At 49.5% G+C, this 17,437-nt stretch overlaps 1 protein-coding gene across 11 annotated transcripts in view; it reads left to right on the top strand.

Annotated features, from left to right (window-relative positions):
- CDK5RAP2 (CDK5 regulatory subunit associated protein 2) overlaps positions 1-14,068 on the top strand; it is a 172,439-nt gene extending 158,371 nt beyond the window's left edge. For 9 of the 11 annotated variants that reach the window (XM_070596221.1, XM_070596222.1, XM_070596229.1 and 6 more), the window contains 4 exons: positions 1,989-2,132; positions 8,788-8,914; positions 13,477-13,523; positions 13,972-14,068. In XM_070596221.1, coding sequence (XP_070452322.1) covers positions 1,989-2,132; positions 8,788-8,914; positions 13,477-13,523; positions 13,972-14,028 — 375 coding nt within the window. In that variant the 3' untranslated portion in view covers positions 14,029-14,068. The remainder of the gene's footprint in view (positions 1-1,988; positions 2,133-8,787; positions 8,915-13,476; positions 13,524-13,971) is intronic. The other 2 variants (XM_070596219.1, XM_070596227.1) reach the window with 1 other exon arrangement.
- Positions 14,069-17,437: the final 3,369 nt, after the last annotated feature.

The raw sequence follows: 17,437 nt of genomic DNA, 5'->3' as shown, positions 1-17,437 counted from the left end.
CCCTGCTCCCATCTGACTGGGCTCTGTGCTGTTGTCCCTGTTGGCCAACCACATCCCGTCTCCAGCCCTGGCGCCCTGTGCACTCTGCCTTGGAGGACCCCTCAGCCCCTTTGCCATCCCCTCCTTCCTGCCTCATCCTACTGGAATCCTTCTTATTTTAAAGTTACCTTTTGTGGGACTCATGTGCCGGGTACTTGACATAAAGTTACTCAATCACTTCCTCCAAGACTTGGGGTCAAACTTCCTTCCCCCTACCCCAGACTGGACCCAACCTCCAAGCTTCCAATGGCTCACATTTTCTGGTCCCTCTTCTCAGGTCCCTACTGAGGATACTTAAGCTCCCTGCTTCCTGATACTGGTTTTGCCTTTTTGTTTTATTTTGTTTTACTATATTGTAAAAGTCAGTTGTGCATTTTCTATTCCAATAGACAAGGAGCTTCAGGAGAGCAGGGAGGCAGTGTCTATTTTGCTCAATATGGTATATTTACCACCTAGCACAGGGCCTGGCACGGAATACGTGCACGGTAAATATTTGTTGAATGAATTAATAAATATTAATAAGATTGTTCTTTTCTAATTATAGTCTTTTTTGGTACAAAAGCTAGAAACTGTAGAAAAGCATAGGAACAACACATCTATGAAAATACCACATAATGCTCAACACTTAAAATTTTGATATATAAATTTAGCTCATTCATAAAGTTTAATAAAACTGACTCATACATATATGAATTCCATATTTTGACTTTCAGTTAGACCTTAAATTAATATTTTTCCTATCTCATTCACTATTTTTCTGGAACTTGACTCCTTTTCTTTTTTGTGAGGACGATTAGCCCTGAGCTAACATCTGCTGTCAATCCTCCTGTTTTTGCTGAGGAAGATTGGCCCTGAGCTAACATCCATGCCCATCTTCCTCTTTTTATATGTGGGATGCCTGCCACAGTATGGCTTGACAAGTGGTGCATAGGTCCACACCCAGGATCGGAACCGGCAAACCCCAGGCTGCTGAAGTGGAATGTGTGAACTTAACTGCTGCGCCACCAGGCTGGCCCCTGGAACTTGACTTCTAATGGCTGAAAATAAGCTAACATATGAATGTTCCACAATTTATTTACTTTCACCTGTTTGTTGGACATTTAAGCTGTAATAAGCATCCCTACGAATAGATCTTTCATCATAACTTTGACTAGTTCGTTAGGGATGAATTCCTGAAAGTGGAATTACGAGCTCAAACGTCGTGAACTGTTCAGGGCTCTTGATAACTCTGGCTGGATTACTTTCCAGAAATACTAGGTCTTTGGTTATGAGTGAGAGTATCTCCCTACACCTTTGTCTTCACTGAGGATTTTTATTCATAAATAATTTTTTTTGCTAATTTGATAGCTAAAAGGGGTGTGTAGTTTTATTTTGTGTTTATTTTATTACTTGTGAAGACAGTACTCTTTTAATCTCTTTGTAAAATTTATTTTGTGTTTTCCCTTCTCCGACTCGTGTTCTTTGCCTTCTCATGCCCTTGACATCCCCCGCTTTGAGGTTGCTTCTGCTAGCGGAGAGGGGGAGAGACTTGACAAGGCCTTGGGGTCAGATTGATAGTAAGCAGAGCTGTTTAGCAGGGGCTGCACAAAAGCATTCGTGTTGCATCACTTGCCGTTGGCGTCTTCTGCCTTCTGGAGAGGCTCCAGGGGCGGTGCAGCAGTGCGAGCAGTCCTACCACGGACCAGCTTCTTGGCGTAGCAAACATAGTTAACGCAGGTGGTTATTAATCATGGTTCTTGATTGGGCTAAAATCACCACCGAAATTCTCTCATAATCTATAATTCACCAGTCTTTAAGAACAATAAATTGGTGTCATCTGGCACCAAGCTCTTGCTCAGCATGTGGAGCACAAGCCCTGTGGTCTAGAGATTTATGCTGCCCATTAAAGTTGGCTTGTCCATAATCTTTTTCAAGACAGCGTGCAACAACCTTCTCATCCTCTTGTGCAGGGTCCACACTCAGCGCCCCTGAGCAGGTTTGTCACCAGCGTGAGCACAGCCAAGCTGATCCTGGATGAGGCCTCGAGGTTACTGACACTTCTCTGGAGGGTCTCACTCCCCACAAATGGCCAGTGCACGCTTCACTGTGAACAGGTGGGTGACACATGGATTCAGAGGCTCAAGGATGCCACTGGGGCCTGTGTCTCAGTGTCCTCCATCCCACAGCGGATGTGCCTCAGTTTGGGGAATGTGTCAGAGGGCAGGGGAGCCATTGTGTTTGTCACAAGCGATGTGCCAGGAACTGAGTTTGTTAAGAGTGACATGCTAGGCACTGTGCTGTCTGCTCCAGGTGTGTCCTTACCTGATCCCCCAGCACTCCTGCAGTCTCGGCCTGTGGCCCTGCCCCAACTGTGTCCCCACTTCTAGCACATCTTTGCTGGGGGAAATCCTGTCCTCATTTTACATGTGAGGAAACTAAGGCTCAGGGAGTGCAGTGCGGACTCAGGGTTACAGAGCTGGCTTGAAAGCACAAGTGTCTGAATCCAGAGGGTGAACGTGCATTTTATAGGCTTCAAGTCCCATTTTGTCCTCGTGGACTAGCTCATTCCTTTCTACTCAAAATCTCTTTCATTTTAGATGCCTTTCTCTGAACTGTCTGATTCCTTTTGATAGCTTTCAGCATCATATTTTAGTAGGGCTTTTTCAAATCTGTTTTAACTACTTAGAAACTACCTTTTTTTAACCAATGAAAATCATTTATTATAAAACCATTGAAATTTCCCTTAAAAGCTCGACTTTGCAGTAACTGGGACGTGACTGAATTAAGGACAGTTGCTCCCACACCCGTCCTCATCCCCATCCTTCATGGCACGAATCAGGAGTCAGGCAGAGCAGAAGCGCTCCTGGGTTTTTGTCTGTGGGAAACACGTAGTGTTTTGACACGGGGAGCCCCCACTCTGGTAACCAGCGACACCTCCCCTTATGAAGAAGGAGCTCGCAGGTCAAGGAAGAATGAGAACTCTTTGCTTGGTGGCCTGATAGGTATTTCCCCCTTCATTCATCTAACCTGTAAATTCTTGCCAAAGGCCAGCAGGAAGGTGGAAGGGAAATTTGCATTCCATGTCATTACTCATCTACTTAAACCCCCGCTGACAGCTCTCAGATCTGTCAGCCATGGCAGAGAAGCAGCGTGAAGCAGCCCTGCTGCTGGGAAGGTGCTAATGAGCCCGTCCTGAGAGTTCCTCTTGGGATCCTGGGGAGGAGGTTTGGGTGCACTAAGTCAGGAAAGTACCTAACCAGTGACTGCTCAGGAAAATCATGTTTTGCCCGCTTTTAGCTGGTGGTGGCATGGAGTAGAAGGTGGGGGGCGGTCAGAGATGAAGAGGGGGCCCACTGGATTCCAGCCCCACTTTGGCCTTTCCTTTTCTGCTAACCCATCAAGCTCTTTTCCAGCTTAGGCTTAGCTGACAAAGATGCTCTGCCTGCCTGCCCCCGACCTTCCTCCCGGCTGGCTGGCTTCTTCTCACCTTTCAGCTTAAAGGTTACTTCAGGGTCAGAGAGGGCTCCCTGATAACTCAGTCATACTATCCTCTTCTGCCTCATGATAACCCTTATCACAGATTATAATTATATATTTCTTTGCTTAATGTCTTTCTCCCTCTATTTTCCATGAGGATCCATGTCTATTTTGTTCATATTTTTGAATGAATGAATGATTTCCTCTCATACTCCCAAACTAGTACTTGCCCATATGATTTTTAAAGCACAGGATGTCTGAACTAAATAATTCATCCTCAGTGCTCTGTTTTGTCCTCAGTGCAGAGTAGTATCTGTGAAATAGATGGAATGCAGTTCTTATTATGTGTGTGTGTGTGTGTAAATATAAATTATACTCAGTAGCAAATTAGTCCAGGGACTGGTCAGTGCTTGTGATGATTCACCCCTTCTTTTGAGGGTTTCTCAGGTAACTGATTTTGCTCACTTTAGCATCATAGAATTTTAGAGCCTGGAAAAGGACCTTAGAGAAGCTCGAATCTGGTTGCTGGTGTACACAGACCCCTGTGTGGTGTCAAATTGCCTCTAGCCACTTTTCTGTCCCTGCCTGTGTTTCACATAGTGCCTTTTTCTTGGTGTGAAGTGTGTGTAAACCAGATTTCCAAGTTTTCGCCAGCAACCCCAGAGGTGTTTTACTACCTAGTGTTTTCTCTGAGTGTCGTTAATTTGCCTTTTGCATAAGACCCCATCCCCTGCAGTCCCTAGGATTACTCTGGAAAGTGTGTATTATATCCATCAGTTGATCTAAGAAAGTTGTAGGGGGAGATACAAGTATCTACATGTATTCGTTTATAAAAAAAAATTTTTTTTTTTAAGATTTTATTTTTTTCCTTTTTGTCCCCAAAGCCCCCCAGTACATAGTTGTATATTCTTCGTTGTGGGTCCTTCTAGTTGTGGCCTGTGGGACGCTGCCTCAGGGTGGCTTGATGAGCAGTGCCATGTCTGCGCCCAGGATTCGAACCAACGAAACTCTGGGCTGCCTGCAGTGGAGCACGCAAACTTAACCACTCGGCCATGGGGCCAGCCCCTATAAAAATTGTTTTAAATAGAAAGATAAACAATAACAACAGAAGCTGCCTTGCTTGTAGGTGGGAAGGAAGAGGAGGGAAGGGCAGGGTTAGAAGGTAGGTTTCTCTGAATAGACCTTGTTCTGTAAATGGGACTTTGAAACTGTATAAATGCTTTACATAATGATAAATAAAACTAAATCAAAATGGGTGAAAAAGCAATTTCTAAAAATTCATAGCAAGATGAAACAAACAGGCTTTATTATATGTAGTATTGGAGGCATAACCACACACAAAGGAAACATTTCAATGACTAAAACACAGTAATTTGACTGTTTACTTCTAGTGGAAGTATACTCAGGGCAAAAAACAAAAACAAACAAAAAAATGGCCCCCAAACTTTAAAGTGTTTTCAGTGATTATATTGATAGTAATAATATTGGCGTTGATATTTTGAAACATATTTCTATTGTAGAATAAAAGTTATATTGAGATTTTACTGTCAGGGAAGAGATATAAATAAAAAAATCAAAAAAGTAAATACTTGGGGCCGGCCTGGTGGCATGGTGGTTGGGTTCACACACACGGCTTTGGTGGCCCGAGGTTCATGGGTTCGGATCCCAGGTGCAGACCTACACACTGCTCATCATTCCGTGCTGTGGTGGCATCCCACATCCAAAATACGGGAGGATTGTCACAGATATTGGCTCAGTGACAGTCTTCCTCCAGCAAAAAGAGGAAGATTGGCAACAGATATTAGCTCAGGGCCAATCTTTCTCACCAAAAATAAATAAATAAATAAATAAATACTGTAATCCTTAATTTGAATTAGAAATATTGGTGTGAACTCATGATGTAGTTCCTATTAAAATATTTACTAGTTCTCTCTACTTAAAAGGCTTTAAAAATGTCCATTCCAGTACCAGTGAGCACCTTAGTGCCAAATTCTGGTTTCTAAATACCTTTTCCTATTAAAAGGAACTAGGACTCCTCAGAGAAATGGCTTGATTCTAGGTCTGAGGCAGGAAATGTACAATATGAGCTTAGAATATCTTTTCATCCTAGGAAGAAAGAGGGAGTGAAACTTGCAGATTTACAGTGGTTCTCAAATTATATGGTCCCTGGACCAGCAGCATCAGCATCGTCTGGAAGCTTGCTGGAAAGGCAAATTTTTCGGGTCTCACCCCAGACCTACTAAATCAGAAAGCCTGGGAGTGGGCCAGCTGTCTGTTTCCACAAGTTCTCCCAGTAGCCCTGAGAGCCAATGGATTAAGAGAAACTTAAGAGATATGTTAATCAAATGCAAAACGTGGAGTTTACTTGGATCCTGAATCAAACCAATTGTTCAAAACAATTAAATTATGATGCAATCATGGAAGTGTGTCTACTGATGTAAATTTGGTGATACTAAGCAATTATTGTCATTGTTTTAGATGTGATAATGAAATTTTTTTTAAAGAATCTTTTTCTGCTAGAGCTATATACTAAAATATTTTATGGATGAAATATGATTGACTTCTAGGATTGATTTTAAAAATAATTCTGGGGTGAGGATGGGCAGGGATGTAGAAGAAAACAAGTTTGGCCATGATTTGATAAGTGCTGACGCTGGATGGGCACCTGCTGGTTCATTAGCCTATTCTTTCTACTTTTGTAAATGGGTGAGATTTTCCATTATAGAAAAGAAAACAACCAACCACAAAAACCAGCTCCACAAATCAGGCAAACACCATGAATAAGTTGGTAGCCTCCTGGGAGGGCTGTGGTTTCCGGCTCTGGGCTCAACCCCGCGGCCCTGAGGAAGAGTCGCTCTGTGAGCCCCAGGGAGGTCGGGCGCTCTGCTGTACACTCAGCATCTCGTGTTATCACTCCCCGTGGCTCTCCGAGAGTTAAAGTTATCGTTCCCACTTTCCAGAAGTAAGAACGGAAACTTCCTGGCTCCATCGTCCTAACGGCCGGAAGTGACCGTGCTGGGCTCTGAAGCCCTGTTGTTTTCACCATGATGGGCTCATCCAGTAAGAATGAAGATTTTAGTTCAGAGGAGCAGCAGACGCAGAAGTAGTTAGAACGCCTCACTTTACGTGCTGGACAGAATCTGGGCAGGGGGTTTTGAGAGTGCTGGTGAAGATTAACCCACCAGTGGGCAGATGGTCTCACGGTACCTACTCTGTGCCAGGCTCGTGGTCAGAGGCAAGAAGTGAGTTCTGCCCTCAGGGAGCTTATAGTCCAGGAGGGGAAGCAAACAAGTAAATGACTAGTTATAATCCAATGTGAAATGGGCGCAGTGGGCGCAATGGCCACCCAAGGGAGCAGTAGTCAACTTAGACTCCTGCTGGGGAAGAGTCTCAAGGAAAGCTTCCTGGAAGAGGCGACGCCTGAGCTGACTTTAGAAAGAGGAGTAGAGGTTAGGCTGGCAGGGTGTGAAGTGATGCTCCTCCTCGTCTGCAGGCGTCCCTCACTGAGTCTCACTCGACTGCAGGGGGTAGATGGGGCAGCGAGCAGCCCTGTCTGACAGATGTGGAGGAACCAAGGCTCTGAGTGTAGAGTGACTTTGTCGTAGACTGTGTGGCCTGTGAAGCCACGGCCGGAACACAGATCCTTGTGGGCTCCTAGCATGAGGGAGAGAATGGAAGAAAACCTAATGTTTAATTTAGGATCTCTTTCGGAAGAACAGCTGAAGTCCTTGTAGCTGGCACGATTGGTTAATCTTAAGAGTAGGTTAAAGCAGGGAATCAAAAAATGATACATACCTTAAACGTTTTAGTTTAACTTAAAGCAGCGAAGTGTACGTTCACGCGCCATTCTTTTGGTGTAGGACCAGGGCCTTTTCTTTGAATGTGGGTCTGCTGGTTGAGTTCCACATCTGCTTTCTTTCATGAACTACATCCGTAATGTATCTGTCACTTCCAACTTCTGTTTAAGATGAAGAAAAAACTTCAGACACTTGCAAAGTAATTCGAATATGGAATTCTTCTAGACTGTCTTCCTCCCACCTCTTTTATAGTTGATTCACCCATACCTAATTTGCCAGAAATGTGTTTTTTAGTGACTTGCCTTTATCAAGTCTTTCCTGAAGCATATGTTAGTTTTCATACAACGCGTTCCCTCTTTTCATACACATATTTCATAGTCTTCCTTTATGCTAAATTAAATTGTGTGCCTGATTACAAGTACACCTGCTATAAACAAATTTGGGAAAAAACGAAAGTGACTGTAAACTGACAGCCCGACACCTCCCCTCCTGGGAGCAGAGGTGTTCGATGGAGCAGGAGTGCCTGTGCCAGCGACCCTTACAGTGGGGAATTTACGAGAAGGGGAGTGTCCTTAACCCTGTGAACTAGTTCAGCGGAGACTAGTTAAGAGAGCCTCTGCCGTGTACTGTGTCACTTCTGAGGACCGGCGGCTCTGCTTCGGCTGCCTGGCCACTCTAGCGTCACCTCTGAAAAACTCAGAACAGGTTGTCCTAATAGACCATACCCTCCTAATAATACTTTGATGTGCTCTTTTTTAGATTTAAGCATTAACATTTTTTTAAAAATCAGCATTACAGTTTTTGAAAAAAATTCAGACAATTCTGATAAATGTAAAAAAATGAGAAATACAAGATTCTAAATCATGTCGCTCAGAGATAATCACTATTAACATTTTGATGATGTCTCTGTCATCAAATTTTTCAGACATCTTGATATACACATCTATGGATATAGATATATGTATTCAATATCATTATGTCACTAATTAATTAATTAATGGATTCTGTAACATCGCTTTTAATAGCTGCAAAATTATTCCATTGTATGTAAGTACCATAATTTATATATCTTCTCCTGTTGAAACAAATCAGGTTGTTTCTTTCTTTCCTACTCTGAGTGATGCTGAGAGGAATGTCCTTGAACATAGGCCTTATCTTGTGCGTATGTGATTATTCCTTCGGGTAAATGCCAACGTGCAGAACTGCTGGGTCCAAGGGCTAAGTGCGTTTTACAGTCTGGTGGGTCCTGCCAGGCGTCCACCCGGGCCGTCCTCAGTCACGGTTCCACCAGCAGGAGAGCACACTTGCCCCACGGCCTCTCCAGCCCTGGGTTTTGCCTGGGTTTGCCCGTCTGACCAGCAGAAAATGGCTTCTAGGTTTTATTCAAACATCTTTGTTAGTAAGCTTGAGTATCTTTTTATGTTTTTTTAATTCTTCCTGTGTGACAAGACATTTTATATTCTTTGTTCGTTTTTGTAATTCCTTTTCTCTTTAGACTGGAGAAATGAAGGCAGAGATCAGCAAACTACACGAAAAATTGTTTGAACAAGAAAAGAAGTTGCAAAACACTGTGAAGCTTTTGCAGTTGAGCAAGCACCAGGAGAAAGTCATCTTTGATCAACGTAAGTGAGCGGTCGGGGGGAGGCCGCCATGTCTGGCCACTTCCTGCCTCTGAGGACTAAAAAGCCAGCCCTAGGGTACCCACTTTGGAACCCAGACCGTGTGTCATCACGCCTCCTATTTATGGGTTTTCTTTCATACTTCACCCTTCCTGACCTGCGCAGACAAAAGAATTCACTTAGCAGACCTTTGCAGAGGGGCCACTCGATGCCCAGGACTGTCATCTCATTGGAGACAGGCGTATGGCATGCGCAGGGATGGGAACCTGTGTAGGATCTTAGGGAGCACTGAGGTGGGAGTGGGGATGGTGTCAGTCTGTCCCGGGAGGTGGGCTTCTTAGACAAAGCGACACCTGAGCTGGGTCTGCAAGGGGGAGGAGGCGTTGGTCAGATTGAAAGGGGACAGCGTGGGCAAAGGCAGAGAGGTGAGAAATGAGGTTTTGTGTGTGAGAAACCAACAACAGTTCATGTTGCTGGAGCGAGAGCTGCAAGTAGCCGGTTGGGGCAGGAGGGGTCAGGTGGACCAGGACGGCATCATGAAAGGCCGTAGGTGGCAGGATCGGGGGGCTCACCCTTAGAGCAGAGCACAGATCTGTCACTTCTGTGTGTAAGAAAGGCGTGCTGGTGGCTGCTCCACCAGAGGAGCCGATTCACTGGTCCAGGCAGGCGGGAAGGAGGGCCTTGGCTGGGCATTGGGGATCCAGAGGAGGGGACGGATTTGAGAAATGCTTCTCAAGACCGATGCAGAGATGCAGGGTCGGAGGGGTTGAATAACCTTCGTAAGGTCAGCCCGCGCCCTGATCTGGGGGCTTCCAAGATTGTTGGGAGCAGCTCTGTTTCCCAGTTTAAAGCCTCAGCTCTCATTCCCCTGCATGTTGAGAGGCACAGGTGGTCACCCAGCTGCTTCCAGCGCCTCTTGGCAGCGCAACCCTGGCCAGCCCCGGGCTGTCGCCTGTCAGCCACTGTCTGAGGAGGACTGCTGACGGCAGCGCTGTTCCCTCCGGAGGTGCCAGCCTGCCTTTGCCGCTCTCTTACCAAAGGCCAGCATTTCTGAGAAGCACAGAACATAGGTTATTGTCAAGTAGGAGTTCTCCTTAGCCCCCCCGGCAGCATTCTGAAAACAGACTCTGCGAGAATGACAGGGTTTGAACTGCAAAAGAGAGACGCTGAGTCCCTGAGCAAGTGCTGAGTTTCTGCGCCAAGCCCCCATGCCAGCCGCTGGGGACAGAGGTGAATGGGACCGTTCCTGCCAGCATGGCGCCTTGGCTTAATGGAGGATGCACACGAATGAGCTGTGGGATTGTGTGCTGAGTACATCCAGGCAGCCTGAGAGGTGGTTCAAGGCTCTAGACTGATTGGGTCTTGAGGGATGAGTAGGAGTTAGAAGAGAAGTGGTGGGAACAGATTCTGGCAGGCGGCCTCACGGGCAAGAGCTAAGTATTCAGGAACATGCTTAGGACATGCCAAGGCTTTTGCTGTGAGAGCTGAAGTGGGAGGGATAAGTAGGGACCAGGTCACAGGGGACCTTGTGGGCCGGACTCAGGAACGAGCAGCAGGGACTGGCGTCCACTGTGTGTTCAAAGGTCCCCACGGCTAAGCATGGAGGGCCAGCAGGCGGAGACCCCAGCGGGCAGTGGGGAGGCCTGACGTGACTGGGGCAGGGCCGTGGAGGACAGGGGCTGGTTTTGAAAGGTCATCAGGAGGTGGCCTTGACAGAGTGGTGAATGTCTGTGGGGTTGTGGCCTAGGGGTTCATGCCACTTGTAGGGCCAAGGAGCACTGGAGGGGACATCCGGGGAGAAGGGCCAGTCATGGACGGGTCTTCTGTGGCTGTGGAACGATTGGGCCAGACCCCTGGAGCAGCAAGGGGCCGGGAACTGGCGCCTTTGTACAGCCCCCAAGTCCAGGGAAGTGAGAACTCGGCATTGGCATCTCTCCTCCTTGACTCCCTAACAGTCACGGGCACAGGAAGTAACCCTGTTCACAGGGGAGGAAGTTTTGGAAGTGGGTAGTAGGTTCCGCTGGGTGAGTTACCGTGACAGATCCAGAGGACAGGAGCCAGCCCCAGAGCCCCAGGTTGGTGAGCACGGAATCACTGAATGAGCACAGTCCAGATCTCCACTCTCCTGTGTGACCTGGAATAAATGACTTGAATTCTCTGGGCTTTAGATTCGTCACCTCTGACTGGAGACAGTAATTCCAAAGGACTTAGACTGGCCAGAGGGCCCGGGTTCTAATCACAACTTTATAACAAGGGCCTCAGTTTTCTGACCTGTAAAATAGGCATGGTAGTGAAACCTAAACTGGGCTGTGCCTTTCCTGGGACAGAGCAGATGCTCAACAAATGTTAGTCCTCCGCTGCTTTTTTTCCATTAGGTCAGACTGTGTCCTATGTATGGAGGTGGCAAACCATTAGTCGGAAACACCTCAAGTGTGTCGTAGCATTTCCCATGATAAGATGATGTCATCCATCTCTGTATCTCCAAGGCCTGGTGCAGAAACAGGGGCTCAGCTCTGAGCCAGGTGAGGGGTTTGCCCAAGATCACACACCTGGTGGCTGACCCGGGCCTGTGACTCCTTCTTCTGTGCCAGGCTCTGCAGCCCATCCCAACGAGTCAGGTCCTTGGAAATTTCCTGAACCCTGCCAGCCTCACAGGTCTGCTTCTGGCTCTGAGTGAGAGTTGGTGTATGTAGCCTCCCCTCCTCTCCCTTCCCTGTGTGGTGACGGCTAGGAGCAAGGGCCCAGGGCACTTGAACACCACATCTCCTCCCAGTCTGCAGGGGAAGGAAGGAAAGATGCCATCGTGAGCCTCAGGAACCCCTGCCACTCCCTCGCCATGTGACCTGGAGCCACCCACTGCACTTGCAGCCTCTCAGACAGGAGTGCCTCCCGCACAGGGCTGAGGGTGTTCACTGAGGTCACAGCTGGCAAAACATTGTCACCAGCCAGGCACCGCTGAGGCAGGGTCGCCCTTGCGGCCCCCACTGAGGTGGAGAGAGCCCTGTGCTGAGCTGGGCGGAGCTGAGCCGGAGTCCGCGTCTGCAGTGGGCAAGTCTTGTTTGAGACGAGCTCCTCACTGCTCTGTCCCTTGGGCTTCTTGTCACAGTGGGGACTTCTGTGCCCTGGGAGGTGGGCAACACTGTTTGACGTGTGGGCCCTGTGCCACCTGGGCAGCTGAGCCTGGGCTCTTCCACCGAGCCTTCTGCTTTCGTTGCTTTCAGTACCATCTCAACATTATTTCTAACCTCCACAGCTGTGATACGTAATCTTTTCTGGGCACAGTCCCCGTGGTGAATCTCAGCAGAGGTACGATCTCTCTCCCCAGAAAAACGCATACATCCTGAGACCCACGAAGACTTGCGCATAGTTTCCGGGGACTTAGGACACCCCACAGCATATCCCTGGATGCAGGTTAAGAGCTCCTGGGACAGGCGCTACAGCATCGGGTTGGGAGAAGGTCAGAGAGGCAGTGGGCGCCTCTGAATTTCATTTTGCCCAGTTAAAAACGAAGCCCACACCATCTGTCCCTTCCCCCCGTGTCACAGATTGCAAACAGACTTTGTTACCTTCAGATGGAAATTTTTGTGAGGCAAGAAATAAATATTTTCCCCAGGCCACCACATGGCACCTCTTCTGAATGAGCCCCTGGGGAGCTGGCTGTGTGTGCGGACACGAGCCCGTCTCAGCCTCGGGCGCTGTTGGCCAAAAGCCCAGTTCCCCAGGAAGTAGCCTGACTGCCTGGCCTCCTCAAATGCTGTTCAGAACAGACTCTTGATCGGGCTTAGAAATCTTTCCGTGGTGGCGTTCACGCTGCCACTAGAGTTTGCTGGACAAGAGAAAGACTGAGGGAAGAAGCGATTTACTTTGCTGCCCGTCCCTTCTGTGGGTTCTGATACACTGCGGATCTGCCCCCCACATAGCTCGGAGCGTCAGATTGCCAGGGACTTGGAAATCTTCCCGCCCTGCCCCCTCCCGGCCTGGTGGAATGCGGCTGGCCGAGGGGAACCCCACTGGGTGCTTCTCCCAGCTTAAGAGGAAGATGCCCAGAGTTCTTTTTCCTCAGTCATTCGGAGCCTGCGCTAAGAGCCGCTGGGTGAAAGTCTGACTTCACAGAACTGCCCTGCATCCTTGACTTGGGACACGTGGGTTTGCTTGGCGTGGGGCCCACCCCTTCCCAGAGCTGCTTCTCCGGAGGGCGATGCTCAGGTGCAGGCCTCCCCCACAGAGGTGAGCCCTGGGCATACCTGGGCATCCAGCTGGCCTTGCAGAGCCTCGGTTTTGTCGTCTGTGACATGGTGTAGGATGCTTTACCCTCTGCTATCACTGGGAGGTTGTGGCTTAGCGTGGACTTGAAGAGGTGTCTGGTCCACCCTTTCCACTGGATTATTAGGTCCTGGGGTGTGTGATGGGCAGGTGGGGCCTTCACGCCTCTCTCTGGTCTGGGTGCTTCAGGGTTGTCCACACATCCAAACCCTTTGGGCCCGGGTCTCCTTTCTGCATGTGGCCTTTCCACTGACTTCCAGGGCATCTGTGTCTCATCATCCCATACTTTGCTCTCTCCTCAGTGGTCGTCACTCACAAAATCCTTCGGAAGGCCAGAGGAAACCTGGAGGTAATGTCCCTTTGAGCTTCCTCATGGAAAGCAATTTGGAGGTGGGGCATGGCTGGTCATGACTTCTATTAAAAAGCGAAGTTGAGGGTGAAACCAGGGGACGTGTCCTGCACAGTCGTGTTTTTCTGCCAGCAGTGCATGAGAAGTTTCATTTTATCATGCCATGTTTTCAACGGTTGTTCTGATTATTATATTTGTATGCTAGTTTACCAGTGAGAAATACAGCAGACAGTGCCTGGCACGTAGTAGGCATTTGATAAATATTTCTTGAATGAATGAGTACAGTGTGCTCCCGTTGTCACTTGGTTCTGTGAATATTTGCTGATCAAACAGTATGTCTTTGAAAGTAGTTTCAGAATAACAGTCTCACCTTGAGTTCTGTCAGGGATCTTATTTTGGAAACCCTCCATTGGACCTAAAATTCTCCTTTTTTCCTCCCTTTTCCTAGCTTAGGCCCGGGGCCATCCACCCAGGAACGTCCAGTCCCAGCCGACCAGGCTCCTGAGGAGAACTTCCAGCCAATAAAGCTTGTGGTTCCCCACTGAGCTTGCGCTGTCTCTCTGTTACACGCATGGTTCCCCTTATTGAGGAAAGGGCTGTCTGACCAGAGGAAATGCATGTTTCCCCACAATGTTTTCTACCCTGAAGTTGGTTTAAGGGTTGCTGTCAGACAAGGTTCGGGTCTGCAAAAGCTGTTCGAAAGGTCTGGAGCTCCCGGGCGCTGGGCGTTTCCCTCGGGGGCCGGCCCTGGAGCTGAGGCGTCACAGCCGCGCACAGGGACGGCCTCACGGCCCCCAGCCAGCCCCGCGGTTGGAAGATGCTCATCACATGATTCATTTCGTCTTGGTGATTCACGTGGCGCCTCAGGGCCCAGTCTGCAACTCCAGGGGGCACAGGCCGGGTCTCAGGAGGGGCGGGGCCCTCAGATATCTCCCAAGCTCCCTGCTGAGCCCTGTCGGGTGGCTGGGGCACTGGTGCCGTGCCTGGCCTGGACTCGCCCGTTCACAGTGACATCCGAGAGCAGCCCCGTGAGGTGGTGCCGTTCCCAGCGTGGGAAAGATCCCGTGAGGCCTGGCGTTGCAGGGTGTCATGGTGACTGATCCTGCCACCCACTGTCCACACTGCCCACTGTGTTTGCTACAGCCCTGTTGTTGACCTCATGTTTAATTTTCCTCTGCGTTTTCCCTGAACTTTGTGATGTCCCTGAATAAACAGGGTTGGGCTTGGCTCCTTTGGCAGATGAGTCTCAAGCCTGGCCCAGGGGACCCCTGAGAGGCAGTGGCAGACTGGGACCCCCAGCCTGTCTCTGTCGTGACGCTTCCTGCTCAGCCCTGCAATTGCTGCCTCCCCGCCCAGTGCCCACCACCTCAGTGTCACCGAGCAGGCATTGGCCGGGCAGGTGGGCCTCGTGGAGCAGGCCATACTCAGGGAACATTGTGGATCCTGACTCAGTCTCCCTCTCTGTCCCATTCCTGCCATCACTCTGGGGACTTCATCCTCGTTTGCTTTCCCTCTCAATCCCTCCTCTGACATTTCTCCCTGACCACTGCCTGCTGTCCTTCCAGCTCGCTTCCTTGTCCCCTCCTCTTCTGGGACCTCTTGGAGACCCTAGTGTCTGGTCCCTATACCACTTTCCCTGTCCATGGGCTCCTTTCTTGTTTTCAGTTCCTTTTCTCTCAAGTTGCTGAGTCTTGCTTCCCACACCGGAATCCCTCGTCGCCCTGCAGCAGCCCAGGTGTTGAGAGAAAGCGCGCCCCTGACTAGGAAGCTGCCCCGCCCAAGACGCTGGAGCGGCTTTGCCCTAGCCCCTGACAAAGTTTATAGGGACCCAGGTCTGGCCCCTGCAGGCACGTCCATGCCTCTCTCCTCTCTCCTCTCGCCTCCTTGCACTCTGTGTCCAGGCAAACCGAACTGTCTTCTGCTCGTGGGAGGTCCCCTTCCCAGCCTTGGCCCAGGGCGCGCGCTCTGTGAGTTGCTCCCTCACCCCTTCTTTTGCTAGCTGGCTGTGAACAGTCCTTCAGAAATCTTCCCTCCCTTGGGGTTGCCGAGCGATGCGACGGCTCCATTTCTCCATCTGGTACAGTTTACAGACATTCGCCGCCCCCATGACCTCACTGGAGGTGGGGATCCTGGGTGGTCAGGATCACCCCTGCATTCATAGGACAGCGGAATGACTCGTCCGAGACCCTTAGCTTATGAGTGGTGGAGCCGGGCCTTGATCCCTCCTGTCCTTCCAAACCCCAGACCGCACTCTCCGCTGCTGCCCCTACAGCTCCCCAGACACGATGAGGATTGGAGGCGACGTGACTGCATCGGCTGGAGGCATAGGGAGTGGAGGAGCAGAAGCCCAGGCTGGGAGTCGAGGAATCGACCTCATCAGGGGCCCCGCCTCTCTGCCTCTGCTTCCCATCAGGTGAGGGGCGGGCAAGCGGTCAGTGAGGACTTTGGGTTCCTGTCATCCCAGCTGTCTTCTTGAGAATCGTTTGCACACGTGTACCTCAATACATTCCAGTGTGGGAAAGTCAGAGTGAGGCATAAAGGAATGTGGCAGCTCCTTGTTCAAGAAGTCCCACAGCAAATTCCTAAATGGAAGCTTGGATCTGCAGCCGAGATGGCTCCGCACGGTTCTGTGGAGGGAGCAGGAGGCCTGGCTTCTAGTCCCAAGTCGCATGCCTCTGTCATCTGTCTCTATAGTAGAGCAGGAATTACCCTTCTGTCCAGTCCGCACCACCGTGTGAGCCTCGACATTTGGAAGCAGCTGAGCAAGACCCTTTCCGAAAACCAAGGACTCTCCTTTAGTAGCTCTCAGCTGCTGGTCTCCAGCAAGTGTTTGAAGCACTATTTTAAGTTCCTGTGGCTGATGTGCGCAAATGTCAGCGTCTAAGTGTATGTGTGTGGGGGGTGGAGCACAGTGGTTAGAGCTCAGGCTAGGGTTCACATGTACCTACAGGGGAACAGTTGCTACCTACGTCACTGGTAGTTGTGAGTATATCGCTTGGCACGTGGTTAGTGCACAGCCCGTGGGAGCCCAGCTTAGTCATTGGCAAAGGAATGAGCTGGAAGGGTAGTGAGGGGAGGTCCACTTTTGATTCTCTGACATTCTAGGCCCATCTGGGTGGTAAACCGCGGCATGCCTGAGAGCAGGCTTGCACAGGAGGGGCGCTGAGAATCCAGCCAGCCCTTCGCTTCAGTGTCCCATAGCTTTTCAGGAACACGATAATCCAAAGCAAAGTCCATTTTATCCCCTAGTTTAGAATTGTGTGAAATATTCCCAACCTTGGGCTGGTGAAGGCCCTCCCTCCTCTGGGAGGTGGAGCAGCAGCTCAGTTTGTTTGGGCTGAATTAGGGCCAAGAACAAAGTCTACAAATAAGGACAATTTGGACCTTGGGAAAAGCTCCATTGTCCCTGGTGAGTTAATTTCACCAGCAGCTGAGTTCGGAGGCTCTGAAGCAGTAATCAGAAAATGCGTCAATTTCCCGGCAGTGACATTAATCACCACACGTGTCTGGGGAGCGGCACCTGAGAGAAGCAGCTGCAGGGGCTAAATATAAGAGAGAAGGCCTGGGAGAGGCACAGGGCCTCCCGCTCTCCGGGGCCTCCTGCTACCCCCACCCTCCCCGTCCTGCCCACTTCCTTGTCCTGAGCCTGAAGCTTAAAATCCTGGCCCCTCCAGGCCGGTGCCCACCTGCATAGCATCATCTCTAATGTGCACCATCCTGTCCATTTTACAAATGAGAAAACTGAGGGGTGGAGAGTCACCTTAGTAAGTATTGGAGGCGGGATTTGAACCTGAGTTGGCCAACCCCCATTCTGTACATATCCCCCTCTGGATTATCCTGTCTCCTGAAATGCTGTCTATTCCAAAAGCTGCAGCCATTACTGCCTTACAAACGAAATTATTCTCCTTCTACCC

This window comes from Equus przewalskii, chromosome 26 (assembly GCF_037783145.1).
Source record: "Equus przewalskii isolate Varuska chromosome 26, EquPr2, whole genome shotgun sequence".
Taxonomy (NCBI): Eukaryota; Metazoa; Chordata; class Mammalia; order Perissodactyla; family Equidae; genus Equus; species Equus przewalskii.
Note: the sequence above shows the minus strand (reverse complement) of the source record. Positions and strands in the feature narration are given on the sequence as shown.